A 25,167-nucleotide genomic window follows, 5' to 3' on the forward strand; every position below is an offset into this window, starting at 1 on the left:
CGCTGTGAGGTTATCAGAGGGGCGCAAGGCAGGCAGGAAGCCAGCCATGGAAAGACATGGAAGACTGCCTGGAGATAGATCAAGAAGAGGAGCTGAATGGAGGTGAGGAGCTTGTGAGGATTTTTATTCCTAAGCTGTGGGCAAGATGACAGGAAGAAGTAGCTAACAGTCTTTCACAAAGATACAAAGGAGAATCCTGTACCGTTCAAGTGCATGGTCCGGCCTGATTCTCTTTCTCTAAGGGCAGGTCCATGAAGGATGGGAGCACAGACCAAGACAGGCCCAGTCAGGGTCAGCTGCCTTGGCCCTGGCTTTCTGTGGGGTTTTCAGCTGCTGTGAATACGAAGTTAGTCCATGGCGCCTATGCAGCTAGGCAGCCCACCTGCACAGGGCCGGGCGTTGTGCCAGCCGCACAGTGGGTGGTCCCAGGGTCTGATCTTCTCTCGTCTCTGGTTCTATGCATTCCCTCACTCTGTCTCTGTCTCTGTCTCTTTCTGTCTCGCTCTCTCTCCTCCCTCCCCCTTTCTCTCTCTCTCTTTCTCTCTCCCTATCACACACACAATCTCTTTAACACTTACTGTACTATGCTTCATACACAGGAGAGAAATGAAAGAAGATAGAAAAGATGAGAAGGGGGTAAAGATACTTAGGAAAAGACAAACAAATGGAAGAAAGGGAAGAGTCTGAAAAAGAAAAACTCTCCCCCCTATATTTCATCTCTCAGTAAATAAAGAGTTACTAAGTCGCTTCTTAGACATTTAAGACATAATTATAGGATAGAATGTAATAAAACAACCAGCTGGATATAATAACTTCCCATATTTCAAATAACTGTATGTTAAGTGTAAGAAAAGTATGGTGACACAGTCATGGACCCTGCAGACTGGCTGCCTACATTAAAGAGAGATAGGAAATAAAATCCAAAGGTTTCAAGTGGCCAGTGCTTTGCAGCATTTTCTGTCTTTACTGTTCTCAAGGGGCAGTGGTGAGCCTTGCCCATGTCTGTACTTCCATAGCCCCAACTCAAGCCTTTCAGAACAGCACGGTGTTGCTCCTCACTGCTGGGAAACAGCAGAGCTGAGGGAACGCTTTCCTGTTCTGGATGACAGTTCTCAGTGACACCGATGCAAGCTGATCAGCATGTTTGCCACCTTCTCCATATCTACTTTCCACCCATTTAAAATATAGCACAAGGGCCAGGGATTTAGTTCAGTGGTTTTGCCGCCTGCTGCACAAGTGCAAGGACCCAAGTTCGATCTCCGGTACCAAAACCAAAACAAAAACAACAAAAAAAGAAACAGTCACGTAAAATACAGCCCAGGTACTCCCTGTTTTATCCAAGTTATGAGCTTTAAAAAAGATGATGGTATTTCTTGGCTTTCTTCTAAGGCTTTTGGTGTTTCAGTCTGTATCGTTACCTCGTTGCATATGCTGATGGGTAACACACACCCTGAGGGACCTACCTGCCACTATCAAAGGGCAGATGGAGGCCACTAAGGTCATAAGGTCACTAAGGACAGATGGAGTCTTGAGATCCCATGCCTGAAAATGATATGGGCTCAGGCAGACATTTTGGAAGACTCAGACTATTTTATAGACACATATTCTTACCCCAACCATGTTTAGTTATAATACATAGATTAACACTGTAATATAATAGCCAACGTTTTAAGCCTCTTCCATGTATTGAAACAATTTTGACAGCTTTAATGTATGATTACACTAAAACCTTATGACAAATCAGAGAAAAGAGGTAATATTATTATTAATATCCCCTTTTAGAGATGAAGAAACTGAGGCACAGAGAGAATTCACTAATTAGATGAAATCGTACATAGCATGAATGGCAGAGCCAAGATCTGAATCAGGCAGTCTGATTTCAGAATTTACATTCACTCTCAAGACAATCATGAGCATCTCCCTCAACTAAATTAACCAGAAAATATAAGCAAAAATTTAAATGTTCCAAGTGAACCAAATAGTCTTCTTTTGGATTACAACACTTAAATAACGGAAGTTGTGAGCTCTGGCCTGGAGTATGGATTTCTGGGTATGGGTCAGGTAACTCTTACAGGTGCATTCATTCCAATACCTGTCAAAAAATCTTTAAATTCTTTAGGTATCAGCTCCTAGACAGCAGGAATTCTGGGCACTGGGAATCCTGGGAATATGTGCTCCATTTTAACCAAGCCAGGCAAATCCAGAGCATTCTTCCACAAGCCCTCTGCTGTTAGGAAATGCAGAGATGCTATGAGAGCTCCCCTTACTCCCTCTAATCACTTCTCATAACAGCATCCTTCCTCCTACTCAGCCAGTGCAGAAGGGGAAAAGATAAGTGATATATGGGATCTTGAACATTTGGTGAGGCGTGATGTTGATTTAAAGTTCCTAAAGAATCACCAAAGTTTTGGTAGGAGAATATCTTACCTTCATAAGATCACCAGCTATTACTGCCTGCAAAATTGCTGTGAAAGACAAAAGAGAGATGTCCCATTAGTAGAAGACCCTCTCATTATAATGTTACAAAAGGCTGGATCCAAATTTTGCAGTTGTAGTCTATGTTTACGAAAGAAGGGGAGGGGAGGCATGCTAAAGGTTGAATCTTGGTTAAACAGACGAAAGTCCCTCTTTAGTCATTCTCTACCCAGACACCAACCCAGTAAATCATGCTAAGCCTTTCTGAGATCAATACATCCCCGCCCCTCAGCCTGGTACAGGAAAGGTAACAGGAAATTTTGAGTCACACAAATTAGATTCAATTCTTAGCTCTGACACTTAAAAGCTATGGAACATTAGGTAAATCATCTGACTCCTTGAGCCTCAGTTTCCAAAACTGTAAAACAGAAAGTCTAAACCTTATAGAGTGGCCAATAGTATTCTTGAACTACAATGAATGTCCCTAAGCCAGCCGCTGATGCAACATGATGGTGGCTGCTCTTTTCTTTCCAGTTCCTTCTACTTTCTTGGCGTTTAAGAAATCACCACTCTTTTTTACTGTGTTTTGCAATGATAAATAAATAACCACTGCTATGGATATTAAAAGGACTAGAGACAACAAAGAGGAAATAAGTCTATTTTAATTGTGTTCTAGAGAGAATAACCATGTGTTTCGTATTCAGTTCATAGATAACTGCTACTGAAGGACGCCTGAATGCCTTAGATATCTTAAACTATGTGTGATATGTTCCCTTGTGGGGACAGAAGTGTCTAATGACTTATGCAAGTCATATGGGTGTAGAAGAAAAATAAGAAAATATGACTGACAAAGGGGACAAGTGTATGCATGACTGATGATGATTATGGATGCTAAAGAGAACTATCTATCAGAGTGAAAGTGGTTCTTTTAGAAAAATAAGTGTCTCAATTTTGAAACTACTCATGAATGGGTTTTCAGGTTTTAAATACACACAATTTTAGAAGAAAAATAATGTAAATGTATTTCACAAAGTGAAATTTTATTCTTCTTGTTTGGATCACTTCTCATGTAGAGTTACCCTAAAGCATAGCAGCACGTATCAAAGTACACAGAATCCCCAGCTGTTACTGAACACAGTCCTGAGGCTTTTCTCTTGAACACTAGAGTTCTACATAAGCACATGCAAAGGGTGATGGCTGGGTAAATTGCTCAGAGGCACAGGACTGAGCCCTCAGACAAAGCAGGCACTCTGAGAAGCTATGGTGATTAGGAAGGCTACCTGAATATGGAAGAGAGGAGGATGCAGGAAGAAGAACAGATAAAAATGGAGAACAGGAAAGGGAGGAGGAAAGGTTCCTCTCCACAGGAAGATATAAGGATTACAGTGTTCATTCTTTTCATCTCCCTGTGAATCCTAGTACAGTGTTTTGGATAGTGCAAAAGCAAACCAAGGAGTTGTAGAGTTGGCTGAAAAGAAAGAAAAGAGAAAAGAAACTAGAAGGGAAAATGGATGTGAATAACAGAAAGGGAATTAATAAGATGTTATGCATCAAAAGAACCTGAGAAAATACTGTGTTTCAGTCTTTGTTTTGCATGCAAAGATCCTGAGTTTAGAGTGAAGTGACTCTCCCAGAGGACAGAGCCAGCAGTGGCCCTGTCACACTGCAAAGCAGGTCCCTGTGTCTAGCCCAGCTTTGTCCAGTGCTGCCACGTGTCCAGTGTGCAGAGTTTCACTAGGCTTGGTGAGGCCTGCAGAAAGTGGCAGACAACACTGTTGTCAGGTTTGCAATGCAATAAAAGTGATATACGGGGGTCTAATTCTAACTCTGTAATTTATTGGGCAAATAACTTAAGAAGTTACTTCGTGTTTTTAGTCAGTTTCTCACTAGCAAATGAGAATAACTGCCTTACTGCTTATCTCTGTAGTGAGGATCAAAGATTAAAAAGTGCTTTATAAATGAATACATTCCAGAAACAGAAAGAATAGTTTTCAGTACCACCACGACTACATATAAGTACATGAAAAAGGCATATGGATGCTTCAGAAAGACCAAGAAGGGTGAACTTGGCATCTGAAGTTGGATAGATGTATCTCTGTTAACTTAGATCCTATTCGATGGAAGCCACAGCCAAAGGAGCCCAGGGATGATGTTTAACTTCATGACATACATACTACATGAGAGCACAGGGAAGGAAAGCCTGGGGAAAGCATTAGCAACCATAGATCCAGGGGAATACATTAGCTTGTTTTCTGATACTACAGGGCTTTCTCTTGCTTCAGTAGAATAGCCAGATTATGAAAGAAATAAGGTTAGGAAATTTGCATCTGAGAACATTTAATGCAAAGCCTGCAACTCATATCTAGAAATTCAAAACCATACCATAGCCTGCTTTCAAGACCATACTGAAACTCTTCTCCGAATTTAAAAGCTCAAATTAAAGAGGGAGCAAGAGAGAAGGAAATGAGAGGGAAAAGAAAAGAAAAAATGAATGAATGAATTTAAAGTACTTGTGTAATAAACTTTGGTGCATATAAACAATGAATCAAGAGGATGAAAGAATTTTCCAGGATGAAGTCTACTAAGAATCTCAATCCATCAGTCAATAAGAGAGGCTGAGTTACAACTTAATGGCTAGAGATGCAATTCAGAGAAGGCTTCTTAGAGGAGGTGAAGTTGAAGCCAGCATATTCATGAGAAATGAAATTAATTGGCAGAACAGCTTTGGAAATCCTTACAAGATGAAGGAAATCTTTGAACAAAGAAAGGGAAGTGAAAAGTCATTGTGCCTGTGAGAGCCTGCAAAAAGCTCTATATTGTCACATCACGTGGCAGGTGGAGAGCAGTCGAGGTGGAAGCCACTGAGGATGTAAAAGCAGATCACAGGAGCACGTAAGTGTCCTTCTACAGGCCAGTTCTCTTCTGCTCCTCCCCTTCTGAAAATACATTAATGACCTGGGGGTTTCTTGCCCCCAGACTGCCCACAGTAGAGACTCTTTCAATTTCTGTATCATTCACAAGCATTGTTATTTATCTTTGTTGGTTTCCAAGGGCCTCCCAGCTTAAAGTCCCCATGAATAGGTAGAGGATCATATAACAGAATCATAACCACAAATAATTTCCATTGCACTGAATATGAAAAGCATGAATATTTATTTTTAAGTCAAGCAATACACCCAAGGGTAGCTATTATGCAAACATTATTAGGAACAAAGCTTACTTCTTTCTCTTGATTAATGCCCTTCTCTATGAACACCGTTGCTTAAGATTTCTTCTGCATAAAGAAAGCCTGAATTTATTAGTATACAACTTCAGATAATAACCTTAGGAAAGATCAAGTTTTAAAACAAAAATAATGAGATGTTATGATTATAGTGTTATTCTTTATTTCTTGATCTTGGAGTGTTCCTATTTGTCTTTTTCAAAACTCTTTCACAGTAACAAAAATATCCTTCGAAATTCCAGAATCAAGGGAAGTAAAATGTCAATGGGACATAAAGGTTACTGAGTGGATGAATAAATTTCCTAGAAAATTATCTCACATAAACATATTCAGTAGAACAGGAATATTACAGGGGTAGAGAACTAAGAAAATAATCAATTTTTAGACATTAGGAGTTGAATGATTAGCTCACATGAAATTATTTTTCCTTCAGGGCTATTTCTGCAACTAAACTGGTGTCCAGTGCACATCCCAAGACAGAAGGCTGGAACTGGTAGGAAGAAATTCCTTGTCTTCCTTCTCAAAGTCCTTCCTAGTTTGGCCTGGATACGTAAAAGTTTCAATGTGCTCAGACCTCGAGCATGGAAGGAACTGATGGCTTCTACCATTCAGAATCAGGAAGGGGCAAAGACTGGCTATATTTGAATGTGTGGTTCCCTCAAAAATTCTTGCTGGAAATAAATCCCCTTTGTATGGGTGCTATTGGAGGTGGAGGCTTTGGGGATGAGATTAAGTTATGAGAGATCCACCCTGGTGAAAGAGATTAATGCCCTTTAATATGGCACTATATCTTACTTTCTTCATTTTAAAGTCATAAGCAATGCTTCTATGGCATTAAAACTGTCTCTGAAAAATGGAAAGAGTGCGGGGTTATCAATATAACTGAAAATGTTTCCTTGGTATGACACATGTATTTTTGTAATTGGTTTGCCTTAGTGTGCTTTACTTCAATAAAATATCAGTATAATAAATTAAAATAAATAAACAGATAAACATTTAAAAGATGAAAGAGGTCCCAGAGACCTGCTGGGCCCTTCCATCCTTTCCAGCACATGAGATCCCAGCACTTCTCTCTCTTTCCTTTCCACCCTGGGAGAATACAGTGAGACGGTGCCAACGTGGAAGAAAAGAGCACAACTTTCCTAGATGCTGAATCTGCTGGCATTTTAACCTTAAACTTCCCAACATTCATACAAGGTATGATCTATGGTATTTTGTAAGAGAAGCAGAAACAAACCAACAGCTCTACTTGTTCCCCTCAGTTCAAGCCCTGCTCAAGGTAGTAGTACTACAGCAGTGTACAGAACACATTTTATTCTCTCTTAGAGCCTACATTTTAGTAAAAAAGTACAAAACATGATATGACATAACCAAGAAAAGACATACTGTAATTGAGTTGGCATTCAGATTGCCTAGGTTTATGTCCTTAGAACATCATTAGCTAGCTAACACTCTGGGCAAGTTAGTTTACCAAGCTTCAGTTCTCTTTGGAAAGATGAAGAGTAAAAAACTGTGCTTCTGAGGACTTGCTTTATAAAGTCAAAAAACAAAGTACTCGATCACTACTGTGGTCATCCGTGTGGAGCACCATGTACACCATGTAATACTGATGACTTTAATCCAGTAGACAGAAAAACAACTATATTAGACTAAGGACAGTTAGAGAGCTAGAATTTGACTACTTCTGAAGGGAGAGTTTAAGGTTGTGATCCTTGGTTTGCAGAGTACAATATTTAATAATGAAAAGTACACAGAATTTAGCAAAGCTACATATATACCCTCTTTGCGATTCTCATCAAATCAACTGAAATAAGTACATTATGATATATAAATTAGACTCAAACCCCTCGGTACTTACATCAATTTTTAAAAGTAATCATTTGTGCATAGTTATTTAGCAGTTTTGAAATTATATACTTTTACTAAATTAATTGTTACTTGCCCTTTGATAGCAGTCTTTAAAAGCTTTTTAAAAACTGTACAAAAAAAATTGAAAGCAAAAACAAAACTACCAGCCACACAATGGCTTGGGGACGACTAGTTAACAAATTAGTTGATTTATTGAGAATCATAAACATATTTGGGTTTGGAAATTTTTGCATACTTTTACTCAATATTTTTGCATGGAGGCTAAAAATCACAACTTTAAACTATCTACTTAGTAGTAGTTATAGTCTACAATCTAGACCTATCTTTCGCCTGAGTCTAACTCTCTCATTTCATTGATGTGAAAATGGGGTCTTGGGATATGAATTGATTTTGCCAAGGTCACAGAGGTATTTAAGCAATGAACTGAAGAGAGACATAAGACTTTTGTTTCCTTTATTTACCATTCTCCACTCCAAAGGTCAAGTTCCTTCCACCATGACATGCTCTTTATCCTTTAGTTTGCTTGAAGCAGTTCAGCCACAAATTAAAACAATTCCACAAAAGAGTTACTTGAGAGAACAACATGCAAGGTCAAGTCAACTTATGGCTTTAAGTATCAATTCTGTTTAAGCCAGTGGGGACCTTGGCTAATCAGCACATGCACAGCAATGCTATGCCCACAGTTCACTTCAGTTGAGCATCACCAGGTTCCACAGATTTTCCTTTCATTCCATCAAGCTTACTCCTGGCTTGGACACCAAACAGCTTGTACCATCATCCGCCTGAAAGCCCACTTCTCTGAGATTCATTTTTCTGTATAGCTTTTCCTGTATTTACCTTATCAGAAACACTCTGTCCAATTTTTCTATTTTGTGAGCATCCAGCCATGGTACAAGAGCAACAAACTGTGAAGGCTTACCTCACAAAAATGGAATTTAGTATAATTGTCAAACATAGGGAAGGTAATCTAACACTAATTTAATGGTATGGATAGCCACTGTGAAGTATGCTAATAAGGTATAAATGGGAAGAAGCAGCTCAAGGAAATGACTGTAATTAATATTATTTTACACAGACATGCTGAACAAGTCCAAGATGAGGTGAGAAAAAAGGAGAAATTAGATACTTCTAAAGACCTCTGCATTTTAATCTAGGCCTAGAGGAGTTTTTGACAATCAGGGATAAGATATGTGACAAGTTATTTCTTATAATAACAGCTAAAATGCTGAGCATTTTTAGAAATAATCTAGTGGAACAGATTCATGACTTTTCTTTTGACATGCAAGTCTATCATTTTTCTATTATTGCATAGCAACCCATCTCAAAACATAGTGGCTTAAAATATGACATTTATTTATTTTGTGCAAACATCTTCATTTTGGGCAGGGTTCTGAGTGACCGTCAGCTCCACTGAGAGCTGAAAGACCTACTTTCAGTGTGACCAAATGCAGGGCTGGTAAATGGGTACAGCTGGGATTCTGAGTTCTCCCATGAGCTGCTCTGGCTTCTTCCATCTGGAAACTGGTGAGTTCCTAAAGGAGCCATCCCAGGAGAGCCTGTTGAGGTCCCTGAAAATCACAAAGTGTCCTTTGTGCTGAAGTCCCAGGTTTGTCCATATTCAGGACAATGACTCCATATCTCAATAGGAAGAGTGTCAAGTTCTCACCTTAAGACTATCAGGTAGGAAAGAGATACTGCATGACTGTTTCTGCAAACTACAAACTGTCACATCATACTTGAGTTGTGAAGTGCTGTGAGTCAGAGGATCAGGGCTGATTTTCAGGTGATGTTGGGAAATTCCCCAACCAACAGCCTTTGTTAGCTGCATCAGTTATGGGAATGCATTATACATACCATGTCATTTGTTTTGTGACATGTTTATCTCTGCAGAAAAATAAAAGAGACTGAGAACTGCTTATTTGAAGGAATAATTTTTTGGAGCCAAAAGAAGAAAGGCAGGTATATAATGTGACAGTTTGTACTTTTCAAAAATAATCAATGTCTCCCTTCCTACACATTCTTACAGTGTGACTTTGTCCAGTAAGGTGTGTCCTGTCTCCTGAATATGGGCAAAACTGGGACTTCAGGAGGAAGGGCATTTTGTGATTTTCATGGCAAGTGAGAGACTTCCACAGGGAATTCCAGCTGTACCCATTTACCAGCTCTGCGTTTGGTCACACTGAAAGTGGGTCTTTCAGCTCTCAGTGGACTTAACAGAGTTACTCAGGACCCTGCCCAAAATGAAGATGTTTGAGCAAAATAAATAAATGACATGTTTTAAGGCACTGTGTTTTGGCTTCAAAACACAGAGCTTGATATGCAATAATAGAAAAATGACAGATTTGTGTGTTATGATAAGAGTAATCATGAATTTGCTCTATTAGATTATTTTTTAAATCCTCAGCATTTTAGCTGTTATTATAAGAAATAATTTATTATGTATCTTATCCCTGATTGTCAAAAACTCCTCCAGGCCTAGATTAAAATGCAGAGGTCTTTACAAGTATCTAATTTCTCCCTTTTCTCACCTCATCTTGGGCTTGTTCAGCATGTCTGTGTAAAATAATATTAATTAGTCATTTCTTTGAGCTGCTTCTTCCCATTTATGCCTGATTAGCATACTTCACAGTGGCTATCCATACCATTAAATTAGTGTTAGATTACCTTCCCTATGTTTGACAATTATACTAAATTCCATTTTTGTGAGGTAAGCCTTCACAGTTTGTTGCTCTTGTACCATGGCTGGATGCTCACAAAATAGAAAAATTGGACAGAGTGTTTCTGATAAGGTAAATACAGGAAAAGCTATACAGAAAAATGAATCTCAGAGAAGTGGGCTTTCAGGCGGATGATGGTACAAGCTGTTTGGTGTCCAAGCCAGGAGTAAGCTTGATGGAATGAAAGGAAAATCTGTGGAACCTGGTGATGCTCAACTGAAGTGAACTGTGGGCGTAGCATTGCTGTGCATGTGCTGATTAGCCAAGCTGGCACAAAAAGAATTTGGACTCAAAATCAGATATAAACTTTTGCCTCTTTGTGTGCGTCATTTAGTCACCAAACTCTCTGGGGAGATTATTTGTTAGAATTTGTAGAATTCTATTGGTAGAATTGAAACTCGTAATTAAGGTGAATTCTGACCTCAGTCTTTTCTTAGTAATCAGACACAAAAGTAAAGATTCACATGACTCCCTCCCTACTTTCCTCTTTCAACAAAAATACCACTCTTTGAACTTTAGGCCTGTGCTCTTCATGTGCCACCCATCACCCTCTGCTCCACGCAGAACAATGGAGTGCAAGGAGCAGAGCATACATCTTCCACTGTGGATCATCTATCAGTGCTGGGACTGGTCCATATGTGGCATCCAAAAGTCACTAAATATTACAATGGTCTTATGTTCAGACAACACCTGTGCCAAATCCATTTTAGAGTGTGCAATTGTACATGGGAGATAAAAATAGGTTTGTTTTTCTCGAAAGACAGAGTTAACCCCCAAATTCAATTAGTTTCTGCTAATTGCATGCATGAATGTAGATGGGTTCTTTCCATCTGCTGTAGCAATCCTTTTGAAGCTCCTATTAGCATGGAAGAGGTTTTTCTGTTTGGATAAAAAACAAACAGCCCCTCTCTAGTGTTGCTTCCTGGCAGAAAACCTCCCCCTTACTGCCAGAGGACCAGAAAGTGGGCCCTTCAGGAGCAGTTGGTTCCACTTCTTTTATTCACCACTGGAATTGGTAATAAACACTACAGGGACCAGATGTCTCTCCAAGGCATTCCATTAATTTATTTGTTGTTTTGAGATTGTTAGTTGTTTCACATGTCCAAGTTGTATCTCTATAATTAAACCACAAGCATGGGTACCATGTTGACTTTTTGTTAAATTTCTTTTTTCTTATTTTACAAATTCTAATGTTTCTTTGAAAACTTATGATGCAGAAAATTAATAAGGACCAAATAAAGACTTGGTCTTATTCCCTGGTGAGTGACCTAGTTATTTCAATAGTCCTCAAACTTGAGATTGAGGAGACATTGTAGAGGGTAAAAACAATCACTTTACTGATACCTGCTACGTCAATTTCTGGAGTTTCCAATATTTTCAAATCTCTTTGGAAACCCAATAGTATCTATTAGTTACAGCAAAATACCACTACAAGACCATGAACATTTATATTTTGAGCCAGACCAGATCCTTGTATTAAGTAATGATCCACGCCACTTCCTTAGAGCACTAGAGGTAAGCCCTGCACCAGGGCAATTAATTTGCTTTGAGTGCTGGATTAGCAAAAGGAAGTTCACAGGTTAAGGGGGAATGGGCCCCATCATTCAATATTACTTCCAGCTACCTGTGTAATGAAAGTATATGCCAACTGTCGCAGAGTTATCAGCAGAGGTTCTTGAAAATATCTTCTTGGCAAATTCTACAAGTCAGTATGAATGATTTTGCCAATAAAAAAAAATTAATATCATTTTCTCTAAATGTAGTGAGCAACACATTATGTACATAGCACTATCATCTAAGGTAATATCCAACTGTTCCTTTAAAACTAGGAAAAGCAAATTCATTTCTACCATCAATATTACAGAGTCCCATTATTTTTGTTCAGTAAATATTAAGCTCACACAAACAGGGAGGATTTTTCTTATTGGTAAAAGTTGTTAATCTGATTACACCTTACAAAATCCAGGAACCCAAAGTACACAATACCACTTCTTTCCCTTCTTAACATCCGAATGAAATAATGCATATTAAAATGCTTTGCATATTGCAAACTGATTTACAAATGTGAGAGATTAAAAAAGAATTCTAGCAATCCCTCACTTTATACCCAAAATGTTGAGAAAATTAAACATAGATTGACTAACTTGGTTTATTTTTGCTTTCTTAGCATTTAGATGATAAAGCTAAGAACCTGAGAGGGTAAGAGAAGTGAAAGGACTGTAAGTAAGGTGCTTAGTAGCCTCACAGATGACAGGAGAGTGTCATGTAGAGGAGGAGGAGCTGATGGCCTGTAGCTCCTGCCAACTTTTACAAATAAAATAACTAAGAGATACCATCAGGGCTTCGGCTCCATCCCTTCACTCAACATCATACTGGTATTTCTCCTGTGATCAGTCTCCTTGAATTCACTTGATGTATTTTAGCAGTGTCCTTCAGGACCTCTAAAGAAGAGCTCAAGTTGAAAAAGTGGACACATAATTCATCCAGTAATAGCTGTAAGCAGATCTGATGTGGCCTGAAAGTGATGGATGGCTACTGGCTTTAAGCAAACTTCAAGGCTGAGTGAAAAACATGTTTAAGGCCAGAATGCAAGTACAGAAGACTGTATTCTAGAGCTCAAGAAGATTATAGGTTTATGGGTCATCTGGTCATGGGGGTGCACTTTAAGTACCTTATCAGTGCCCAACAGAAACCAATCACTCTAATGTAGGGTCTCTTTAACCAAGAAGAATAAAGTTAGTTAAAATATCCCTCATTGGAAAAGAGGTAAACCCAACAAGGAATACCTATAGCAAAGGTCACTGTCAAGGACACAACCCAGCAAAATACTGTACACATATAGCAAAAATATTCAATTATAAAAAAGAATTTTTAGAGTGTACCCTCACTTATGTAGCATATTTATTTGAAATTTTTATTTGAAAAATGAGAAAAATAAGCCAACATCATGCTAAGTTGATTAACCAGCATCATGGCTTAGAAGCAAGAATGATAATGTGAATGGTCAGTTCTGAGCATGTTCAATAGATAAAATACTAAATAGATTGGCTTTAGTGAGTCAATAAGTCTTTAATGATACTTATGAGAGATCCAATTTTACTATCCAACTGCTATGAAAATGAATGAAGACTAAAGCTTCACTCTTCGTATAAATTCATACACTCTAAGAAGGAAAAGAATAACTAGAAAGCTAACACCTATGTACCTGCATAACCAAATGTAGCAATAGAAATAGAGGGTGATATACAGAATGGTTTCCTGGGAAAATTGTAATAAGAAATTGTCCAAAAAGGGAAGATCTACACTGGCAGAAAAGCTGGGAGGGTTTTTCTGGAGAGATGAGCAATCAGCCTCAAAGTCTGGAGGAAGAACTGAAACACAGCTTTACTTGAAAATCCAGATGCCTGAGATGAGAGGAGGGAGGAAGAGATGAACCAGGAACAGAATGACCACCACCTTCTAAGATTCACTGAATGATAGCAGGCCAGAGATTGTCCTACCACCTAACATCAATGAAAAGTACTCCAAGACTTCATTTTTCAGAATATATTCTTGGCCAAGGCTCCACCCTACCTTCAAAGACAAAATAATTAAGTATATAGCAGGGAGATTGCTGGCAAATCAGATGCTAAAGAAGAGCATGATTTGATAGGCCATGCTTTCTGAGAATGAGAAGACACTGACAGGGTAGGTTAAGGAAGTTACAATGTCTGGACAGCTAGAGAGGCACACAGTCAGTGAAAGAAACAAACAGTTCACAGAGACAGTAATAATTTAATTGACTTTGGTTTGGTCTTGTAAAATATCACCCTACTTTAAAAAAAAGGTTGAAATAACTGCCTTCATCTGCTAGGATGATAGAGGGAATGGAACTTTCATCAGACGACAAAAACTGAGTGGATTCTGGGTGATTATAGATTCCCTTTTTAATAAGCAGCAGGGCCCTGCTTTGTCAGGAGAAAAGCTGAAAGCTACATAATTAAATTGCACTGTGTTTTGTTACCTTGTTAAGGACGGCTACCAGTGTGGAAGCCACCTGCAGCACTTACATACTGACAAAGTTGATCTCTCTTCTCAGAAAGAAGATCCATGGCAAGGTGGGGTGATGGCAGCACCATTTGTCATCACAAGTGGGAACAATGGGCTGGCACTGTTATGCAGAAATCCCCCCTCAGAGTGCAGTGCACAGGTGTCTCCAAGATACTTCTTCAAAATCTCAGGTGACATTTTTGGTTTTCCCTCATGTGTTTCACTGCTTGATATGGTTTTTTGGCTCAAAGGCCCAGAAGTCTACAGAGCTTATGAGGACCTCAAGTGCAGCCTGTTCCACAGAGAAGCCAAGGAAGCTACCCAGCCTGTAGGGAGCAGAGCCAGATGGGGAGCTGGTTCTTTCTTGTCCAAATCACTGCTCTTGTCAAGGCCAGCCCTGCCACCCATGCTCAAGTAACAGACCTTTGCTCAGAATGACAGAAGTTGTCTTTTGCCTAATGGACCGTCACCGGAATGCAATATCTAGTCCTGGTAAACCTAGAAAACAATAGGCTTTACTAATCTCAAAAGCCCATGTAAACAGGTTATATGAGCTCTGTTTGAAGAAAAGCATATTCCAATTTGGCTATTCGATATTGATGGTTTCTCTGGCTCTTTCTTTGCACCTTTCTTTTGATAATGTTTGCAAGCATTCTGTGTGGTAGGAAGGAACCACATGCTTTACCTACATTACCTAACTTACTCCTCATGATAAGCCTGCTGAATACATATTATTATTGTCATCACCATTTCCAAAATGAAGAAAGTCACATAGCTAACATGGGAGAAAGTCATGGGAGATAATTACTAAGAAGCTTGTGTCTCTAGTGGAACACTAAACCGCCTCCCTTGCTGGCTATAGTGAGTGTCAGACAGTGCTGTGTATGTGGTGACTCCAGGTCCTTCTGTCCCAACATTTCCCTGGTCTGCCCAGAGGGATGCAGTTTTAGTGGTCTCCATAAACTATTGTTTTCTGGCTCTGATAATCAAAGGCATAAAAAATCAAATTGCCCATCTGGGGAAAGCACAGGCCATACTAGAAGTTATGCTGGGGAAGGGAGGTCACATGATGCTAAAAAAAAGTCACAACCTAAAATTTAGGGCACCCAAATGGACCCAGAAAATGAAGACTGACACAAGAAGGCCAATGGAATGATTTTGTAGGAAGGGGATTCTGATGTATGTTTGCACAGCTCTAGCCAGGACAGCCCCGGGCTAAGTAGCTGTGAGAGATAGCCTAGGCAAAAACCACAACGAAACCAACCCAAACCACCGAAGGAATGCTTCCAAGAACATACAGGTTTAAGCAACATATCTATGACAAACCTGGAAATCATGTAAGCTCATCATTTAAGAAAACCAGCCACCAGCCAGTTGTTTTTTTTTTTTTTTGCAAGTAGAAGCTAACAAAGTAAAAAATAAGCTGTAGGTAGAGTAGTCTGAGAAAAAATTTTTCTGAATAATAGGATTTTAGTCAAATAAAAAACAGGTAAATGTAATAATAATTATCCTCTTATGAAGGTCAGATTACAGTAACTCTGTACCCACCAAGCCTCTTGTTACTCTGGGTGTTGATATAATCCAAGTCATATACTTTGATGCAGCAGAAATCTTAAAATAAGCACAGTAACCTTTAAAAGGTAACTACAATTAGAGTCTTCACTTCTTCTGTCATAAGTGAGTACACAGAGACAAATAGGGATTTCTCATTTGCTTTTTAGACACTTATCGTTAACACTGCATTGCCTTATCTTTGGGAATAAAATCTGCGATGGCTTTGTCTGTTGCCAGACACATATCCTTTTGTGATACACTCTGATATTTCCATTTAAATATAAACCAGAAGGTTAACTTTCTTCTTTCAAAATTCTCTCCTATTTTACTGTTACTTTCTTATTTTTCAATACTTTCACTACCTTCATTTAAATATTCTCTAAGCCCAAAGGAAATCTAAAGCAATGCGGTGGGTAAATCTTAGTAAAGAGTATTCTCCTCCCACAGCCACACTTAATCAGCTTTTGAAAGATAATTAGATAATTGTTACCAACAAACCCTTCCAAGGAAACTAAAAGGATCAAAAGGACTATATGATTACAGTCCATAATGAGAGAGGAGTTAAGGTCAGGATACATATAAAATAATATAAATAGGTTTTGGAATGCCTAGTGGGGGGTTCTATTGTTTTGTTCACTTGTTTTATATTTTAATCATTAGTAGATAATCTATTTTGTTAGGATTTGTCAAAGAAGACAAAGCAAAGACAAACATGCTGTTTTTTAAAATTCCTTTTCATTCATACATTCAGTCAGACAGAAGCAATCAGTAAAAGGCCATCTTTTCAGCACACTAGTAACCGAATCCTTTGGAAAAAGACCAGGGCTGACCTATCTTCTACTGCAAGGAACGTTAATGAGGTGCATTTGGATCCAGTGGTGTGCACTGGAAGCTTCTGTTTGCCAACACCACATAGCATAGCAGATTCAGCAGTGAAACTTGCATAGAGAGGATCAGTTCTGTGCCAGGGCATAGCATAGAGTAGGGCAATGTCTCTATTCATTGGATTTATAGTCAAATAGGGAGGGCAATACCACCCAGAAGAAAATAATAGAGTTGTCAGGAAAATTCATCATTGTTTGTCCTTAAACTCTACAGAGGTGGTTCCAAGACACTGGAATGAATGAGCACAGAGGATGGGCCTGAATAAAGGACAATGAAGACAGTCTCTCAGAGGATGGTAGGAGGTGATATAAATGGTGCAGCTGAGTGAATATGGGGAGATGGAGTTTGGAGAGGGGCCTGTAAGAAGGAAAGTCAAAATAAGTCACTAAAGCAACACAAACTAAATGACAGTGTGGATAATCCTCAAAAGCAAGCACTAAAAAGTCTGAATCTGAGGCCGGGAAATTAGCTCAGCAGTTTCACCACCTGCCTTGCAAACACAAGGTCCTGAATTAGATTCCCCGTACCAAAAGAAAAAAAAAAGTTTGAATCTAATTAGAAAGCCAACGGCTGATGTCATGTAAGGAACTAGATATGGGGCAAAAAATAAATACTCCAGTAACTTCACATTAGATGGCCCACCGTCATAGCAAAGCAACACACTGTGATTTCTTCCCAGCAAAGCAATGAAAGATTCACAAATGTTTCCATCTGCATTACCAGCCAGGCTTACTCATCACATTTTGCATATGAACAGCCCATAGGAAAAGGAGAAACAACTTTCTCAGTCTACTTCACCTTTCTGATTGTAGGAATTGTCTCCCTAGTAGTGATATTTCCTTAAGGAAATGACTCCCTTTCAATAACTCTAGTTTTTAAAGAAAGAGAGATAGTGGAAGAAAATGAGATCCCTGTTTCCTTGATTAGGAAGTATGGGGGTAGGAGAAGTGAATTAGAAATCTATCTTTGGATTATTCTTCAGTGTCAAGGGTACTATTCACTTATATGAAAAAATTCGTATCTTTAATGATCAATTTTACCCAATAAAAATTCATATAATTATCTACTCAATGAACAGAATCATATTTACATGAGCTCAAAGCTGAAGCGGTGCTACTGAGAAAATACAGAGAATGATTCAGAATGGAATCTGAATCCAGATCACCAGAGTTTGCACCCTTATTCTAACCCTTACAAACTATGCATGTGGTTTGGAAAAAATCACTCGGTAGGGTTGTGCCTTAGTTTCCTCATCTCCAAAACAGGGAAAATAGCTGGATTTAGCTGGATTGTGGATTCGATTAGCCTGAAACACGTTCCCGGGTGTACTTCGGTAGGTCACAGAGGTGTGATCTTGGCACTGAATCTGATCCCTGGCCCCTTTCTCTCCAGGCACTTTTCCTCTGCTCTGCTTCCAGCTGCCATGTGGTGAGTGCCCTTCCTCCGCCTCACCCCTCCACCACGGGGTTCCTGTCTTGGAGTCAGTTAATCATGGACTGAGCTTTCTGAAACCATGAGCCAAAATAAGCCTCTACTCCTTTGAATTACAGGTGTTAGGCATTTTGTCCCAGTAACAGGAAAGTTGACTAATACAGTAGTACATACAAGATATTTCAGAAAGAGTTAACTGGAGTGTTGTACAAAGCCTCCTAGAGACTAGACAAAGAGGAAACTTCCCAATTCATTTAATGAAGCTAAAAATATTACACATGCTCTCTAAAAGAGAAAAGAAAAATAAAGGCCAGCCACATTCATATAAACATGTAAACAAAATATTAGCAAACTAAATCTGTATAAGTATTTAAACAAAATATTAGTAAACTAAATCTATCACTACATAAAAGAAGTTAAAAAAAGAACCAACTTGAATTCAATTCATGAATGTGATGGTGGTTTCCATTAGAAAATTGATTAATAAAATGTATTATATTCACAGATGAAAAAGAAAAAACAAGTTGTCACCCCAAAAGATAAAGAAAAGGATACTCAATAAAATTTGACATTTGTCACATTTAATGGATTTGAATGAAGGGAAAGATACTTTTAAAACATCTACAAATATCCTACCAGTACCAGCACCAAGACCACCCAGCAGTGAACTTCAATTTAATGGTGACTCATGAATGACATTCATTATGGATCAGGAGTACATCAGTGACGCTGTCTACATTTACTTCTATTCACCACTGAACTGTAGGTTCTACCAGCACAGTAAGGACAAGAAAAATATGTATCAAGTACGATGACTGGAGAGATAAATAAACCAAAATTATCTGTATTGGTAGATAATATTGCCTATATAGAATTTCTACAAAAAGAGCTTTCAGATAAAATTTATGCATTTAAAGGTTAGTAGGAATCATGATACAGAAAAAAGTTTTTAAAAGTCAATTACAGGGCTGGGGATCTAGCTCAGTGGCCCTGCGACTCTCGCAGGCACAAGGTCCTGAGTTCGATCCCTGGTACAAAAAAAAAAGTCAATTACATTGCAACATGTCAGCAAAGATCACTTATAAAATGTAATTTTTAAAATACAACATATGAAATGTCACTAAAAATATACACTCTCTAGGAATTCAACAAAAGGTGATCAATCTGTTCAAGAAGAAAATTATAAAATTCTATCGATAACATTATAAAAAAGACTATTAAATATAAAGACATAATTGGTAATAGAGTCATCAGAAAAATATTAATTCTTTTTATGGAGATTTATAAACTAAGCAATTTCCACAAAAATTTAACACAACTTAATAAGCTGAATCTAAAACATATCAAATTTTATTTTACTTTATTTATTTTATTTTATTTATTTATTTATTTTTGGTACCGGGGATTGAACTCAGGACCTTCCACTTCCAAGACAGGCAGCAGAACCACTGAGCTAAATCCCTGGCCCTAAAACATATCAAATTTTAAAAGCTCAAGTATTACCAAGACTCTCATAAAGATTAGATTTCAGAATATATCTCTATTTAAGATAATCAGGATTTATGTGAAAGAGTCATTAAATACTGTGTTATTGGCACAAAAATAGACATATGAATTAATAAACAGAAGAGAACCTAGACTCACATATATGGAAATACAGAATGGTCTTTGAGATTTAGTGAAAGAAACAAATGATAATGAGATAGGTATTTATGTATTTGAAAAAAAAAATTGGACCATCACTTCTCCCCAAGTCACAAAATCAATTCTAATATACTAAATAAGAAAAGCAAGTCTAAGCCAGGCATGGCGGCACACACCTGCAAGCCCAACACTCTGGGATGCTAAGGCAGCAGGACAGCAGGTTTGAGCCCAGCCTCGGCAAATTAGCAACTTAACGTGATCTTGCTTCAAAATAAAAAATAAAGGACTGGGGGTGTAGGTGTAGCTCATTGTGGAGGTCCTTGGCTCAGTCCCCAGCACTGCTGCTGCGAAAAACACAGCTATAAAAGTTTTAGAATATAATGTAGGGTAATATTTGTATGCATTTCTTACAAAAAGATTTCTTTTAAAATGTACCAAAGGTATAAACAATAAAAACATCAATAATATTATTACACTGGTATAAAGAATACCTGTTCATCAGACTAAAAACTAAAAGGAGCTGAAAAATTAAGTCGTAAACTGGAGAAAATTTGCAATACATAGTGCCACAAAAAAAAAACTTGTAACACATTAAAAATATGTTTATGGGATCATTAGGAAAAAGACAACTCCAAGGGAGACAATGGGAAAAATGAATAAAGAAGTATCTCATAGGTGAGTCAACAGAAATGGTCTATAAATGCATGAAAAGATGCTTCATCCAGTGTACAAACATAGAATGCAAGTTAAAATCACAATGAGATACCACTCACATTCCCACAAGACTGGCAGGCACTTTTACATTTTTTTAATAGTAAATTTTACATTTTTTAATAGCAATTAACACTTTTACATTGTTTAGCAAGGCTAAAATATGAATCAACAGGAACCCGTACTCACTCTAGTTGGGAATATATGTTAGAACGACCACTTTGGAAAAACATTTTATCATTACCTGATAAATTGAATATATGTCTAATCTACCATCTAAGTCACTCCCAGGTTTAAACACCAGAGGAATCTTGCACAAGGACACCAAGAGAATCTCCATAGTGGTATTATTTGCAACAGCCAAAAAACAAAAAGAAACTTTTAAAAACACATAGTTTATATAAACATTCAATGGCAGCAGATTAAATATGTGAACTGCTATGTATTCATACAGTGGAATATTATAAAACATAAATTAATAAAATAGACATTCATCAAGGATGAATAATAAAAGGGATTATTTTGAATAAGAGAAACGAATCAAAGAAGAATATACAACCTGATTTAGTCTGTAAAAGTTTGAACTACGCAGAACTCATACACACAGTCCATATACCCACACAGATGTATATATGTGTATGCATCTGTAATCACATATAGATTCAAATGTGGAGTATGCATACTGGTAGTAAAATGATACAAAGAAGGACATGAGCAATGTGAACACAGGACAGAAATGGTTTCTGAAGGAAAGGGAAGAGAAAAGCACTCAGAAAAACAAACATGAAGCTCCCGAGGTATTGCAAATGGTTTTTTTTCTTAGTCCAGGGAACAGATTACAATCATTCCTTTTGGGTTTCAAACTGAGCAGATACATTTTATACATTTTGTGAATACTACTTATTTCAGTAAATATAAATATTTACATGAGAGATAAATGAACCCACAAGAGACACTGTTTGATGCCTCTAAGATTTGTGGGCCACCCCAAGATGTGCTCCATCACACAGCCTCCTGCCAAGTACAGCCTCCTCTGTTCCTGAACACAGTCTCATCCTTGCTTGCACACTTGACGCTTGTGATTGCAGGTTATTTCCAAACGCTCACATGGCCATTCTTGTCTGTTACATGACTGCTACAGCAAGTAGCCTACCACAGAGTGCGACGGACGGCTGTGATGGTCTAGAAGGAAGGAGAGGAGAGGGCTGCCTGCCTCAGATGTTCTGGGGGAATCTAGCAGATTGGTGGCACTTCCTTTCAAGAGTGGATTACCCCTTTCATTTTGTAAGGGAGCAGACATTAGCTGGAAGATGACCTTCCCTCAGTGTGCTGGCCTAGCTGGCAGCTGCAAAAATGGTATTCTAAGAGGCCCATGAAATAAGCAGGCTAACACGACAAGCTGAGAACTCAGTGCAGGAGAAGCCACTGGGCATAGGAGGTGGCTCCAGGAGCAATTTAAATGATGAAGTGGTAGACACTAAGTGCAGAAGAAACTCAGAGGATGGAGCAATCAATCACTGCCAAGCTTATCTTCTGCCAAGACTGGAACTCCAGCTTCCAGATGTACCATTAAAATGTAACGTTCCCACTGGGGCTGAGCATGGCAGGTTTCCCTAAGCTTCAGTTTCACTCAGTTAACTAATTATGAGAAAATGTGACACTGGTATTTACTTTTTCTAAGGGGACAGATCATTCCCAGCAGGAGGGAGACATTGTAATTTTTTTTCTGTTTTGTTTTGTCATTAAAAAGAAATTATACAGCAGTAAATAAACTCTTGTTAGGGGGAAGAAACACTTTTTTCCTTGATAATTCTATCAAAATTCACCTGAATGCTGACAATCATTTCTTTGGTTTCCGAGGGACAAGGTGGGCAAAAGAACAAGTATTTGGATGCTAGAGCTAGGCTTGAAAATTAACTGAACCACTTACTAGCTATGTGACCCTGGCAAGTTATTTAAGTCCTATGAGCTTGTTTTCCCAGCTGTAGAATTGAGGATGATACATCTCTTGTACAATGTAGTTGGTTAAAGATGAAATGAAGTAATACAGTTGATACACTTTAGCACAGTGTCTCTATAAGTACTCAATAAATTCTAGGTATTATTCTCAATGACCCTGATACTCTAGTCTATAAAAAGAAACAGTTTATACAGGCCATTTATACATTGGATCACCAATTCCATGTGACCATGCATCCAATCATGAATTGGACCTTTACTTTGGCACTACAAACCCAACTGTGTACTACACATTCTACTCCTGCTCACTCCAGTGAGAAGTTAATATTTAATGAGAAGGCAAAAGAAAACAGCTCTCCCCTGGACATTCCCCATTTTTTTAGCTTTTCAAATAAAATATACAATGTTGAGCAAAAGTTATCAGTAAATCTATGCTTCTCCCACTGCCTGGATGTAAAAGAGTGATAACATTATGTCTGAAGTGTGCTGAGCAATTTAGAAGGTAATTTCACGGATGATTTCCTATTTGTACACATAACAATCTATGTGGATGCAGAGCAGATATGATTAGCCCCATTTTACAGATAAAGGAAAAAAAATCAAGAACAAGAGAGGGTGAATGACAGAGCCACTGTATTCTATGAAGAGCATCTGTTAAGAATGAAAAAATGACATGGTTATTGGACTTTTCAAAATTAGATTTTTCCCAAGAATGAATTCTGTTTCACAGATGGCCAAAGGGACTAGTCATTAAAGAGAGAAGCAGGATTGTTGGTGGAAAGTGAACAAAACAGAAAACCAAGAGGCATAGGGTTTTATGTTCCAATTTCACAATCCATTTGTCCAATGTGCCTCAAAGTTTTTACAATAAATATGAAGAATTTGATTTGCCTTTCTTACAAGAGTATTGGAATGTGTACAAATGTGCAAAAGTGTGCGAGATTGATGGTATGACACTGAAGAGGTCTTCTACAAGACATAGTAAATAAAAGCTCCCAAAATGTGTAAACATAAGGAAATATATATTGAGTGCTAGAGACAAAATCTCTGTTATAAGGGCTGGGGATTTAGCTCAGTGGTTTTGCTGCCTGCTGCGCAAGCGCAAGGACCTGAGTTCAATCCCCGGTACCAAAAAAAAAAAAGTCAAAATCTCTGTTATAAAAGAAAGGATAAGAATGTTTTTCTAAGGACATATGGGATAGAAGATTATAAACAATTAGGTTACGTTACATAAATCTATATTACACATTTGAACTATATTTTGAAATTGCAGAAGCAACCTAAGAGTCACAGACATATAATACTTTCTCTGAAGTCACAAAAATATAGTGGCCTTCTAATTTGGGTACTATTTCTTCAACTAACCACAAATAAGAGCTGTTAAAATAATCAATTCTTAAGTGCTCTTACTGATAAGCAAGTCTTTCTGGTAGTAGTCACCTTCCAACCCTCCAAAGACCCTGACATATGTTCAATAGTATCTCATAACCACTAAACAAGCCCTAGTGGACTAGAGAATTGAAATTAAGAATTTCCTTCTCCTCCTTTTTTGAGTGGACCATAAGTTCTTACAGATAGGAGGACAAAAGCAATCAAAGGTCACTAAAGGCAAAACTAGTTTAAAATAAAATCACAAGTTTCTAGTTTATCGCTTTGGAAACGGAAGCCCAAGAACCTATAAATATGCAATCAAAAACCTATTCATACCAGCCACAATCAGAAAAATAACAACGCATGATAATGGGCTACCATTAGGTGGTTGATTACCTAATTCTGACTTAATGGGCCTGAACATCATTTTCCTGTGATTCTTCATAAAGCATAATGCAACTTCATTATACTATCGGGACAGATTTCATGATGTGGCAGCAAGAGAGGTGCCTCAAACTCCTGGCACATTTCCTTAATTAATTCATATCATAAATATTTTTGAATGTTTGCTAAGTGTTAACTATATTAAAGAACTCATAATCTAATAGGGGCGCTAGCTAAACAAAGCATCAAATTTGAGTGCTAAACCCTGGATTGGAGAAACATATCTGGCACAATAAGTGGATCAGAAAATGTTCACAGAGTAAGTATGAGGGAAGGTAGGCAGAAATTGTCTATACGGCAAAAGCAGTTTCTTGCCAGAGAGACAGTATGGACAAAACAGGGTAACACAAGAAATATGGTGAGTTCCTGAAATTAGATGTCATCTCATATGGCTGGTGTATGGATCAATCAAAGAAGAGTAAACAACGGCAAAAGAAAAAATGAGCAGTAGAGGAAGACAAATATTCCATCATTTAGGGCACACTAGTCCACATTAAAACACAATATGGAGGGCCGGGAATTTAGCTCAGTGGTGTCGTCGCCTGCCTTGCAAGTGCAAGGACCTGAGTTTGATGCCTGGTACCAAAAAAAAACAAAACAAAACACAATATGGAAAAGCTGACCGATTACCAGTCTGTTGGAAAGATTTCATCCCCTGGGCAATGGGAGCATCTACTATGATCATTTAGTGCTGTGTACAGTGGACTAGAAGAAGGAGACCTACAAGGATGGATACCAGTTTTGAGACAAGGAAATGCACAAGAAAGACATAAAGAAGCCCCCAAATAAAGCTACATATACTGTAGATATTTGTAAAACATAATTACCTAACATAATTGGCCATTGTAGCCACTTGATAAACATTTTGATTGACTGACTGAATAAGTGAATAATTCTAAAGCTTAGAAGAAATGC

At 38.1% G+C, this 25,167-nt stretch overlaps 1 protein-coding gene across 18 annotated transcripts in view; it reads right to left on the reverse strand.

Annotated features, from left to right (window-relative positions):
• Positions 1 to 25,167, reverse strand: part of Dgki (diacylglycerol kinase iota) — a 460,530-nt gene that overhangs the window by 17,401 nt on the left and 417,962 nt on the right. For 16 of the 18 annotated variants that reach the window (XR_015449207.1, XR_015449210.1, XR_015449208.1 and 13 more), the window contains one exon: positions 2,428 to 2,465. The exons of the other annotated variants lie outside the window; for them this stretch is intronic. Coding sequence is in view for 13 of the 16 variants with exons in the window: in XM_087206300.1 (XP_087062426.1) it covers positions 2,428 to 2,465 (38 nt within the window). In the remaining 3 variants the exon portion in view is untranslated. The remainder of the gene's footprint in view (positions 1 to 2,427; positions 2,466 to 25,167) is intronic. 18 annotated transcript variants of the gene reach the window in all.

Source organism: Heterocephalus glaber, unplaced genomic scaffold (assembly GCF_053883595.1).
Source record: "Heterocephalus glaber isolate CG9 unplaced genomic scaffold, H.glaber_assembly_v1.0 deba00000621, whole genome shotgun sequence".
NCBI lineage: Eukaryota > Metazoa > Chordata > Mammalia > Rodentia > Bathyergidae > Heterocephalus > Heterocephalus glaber.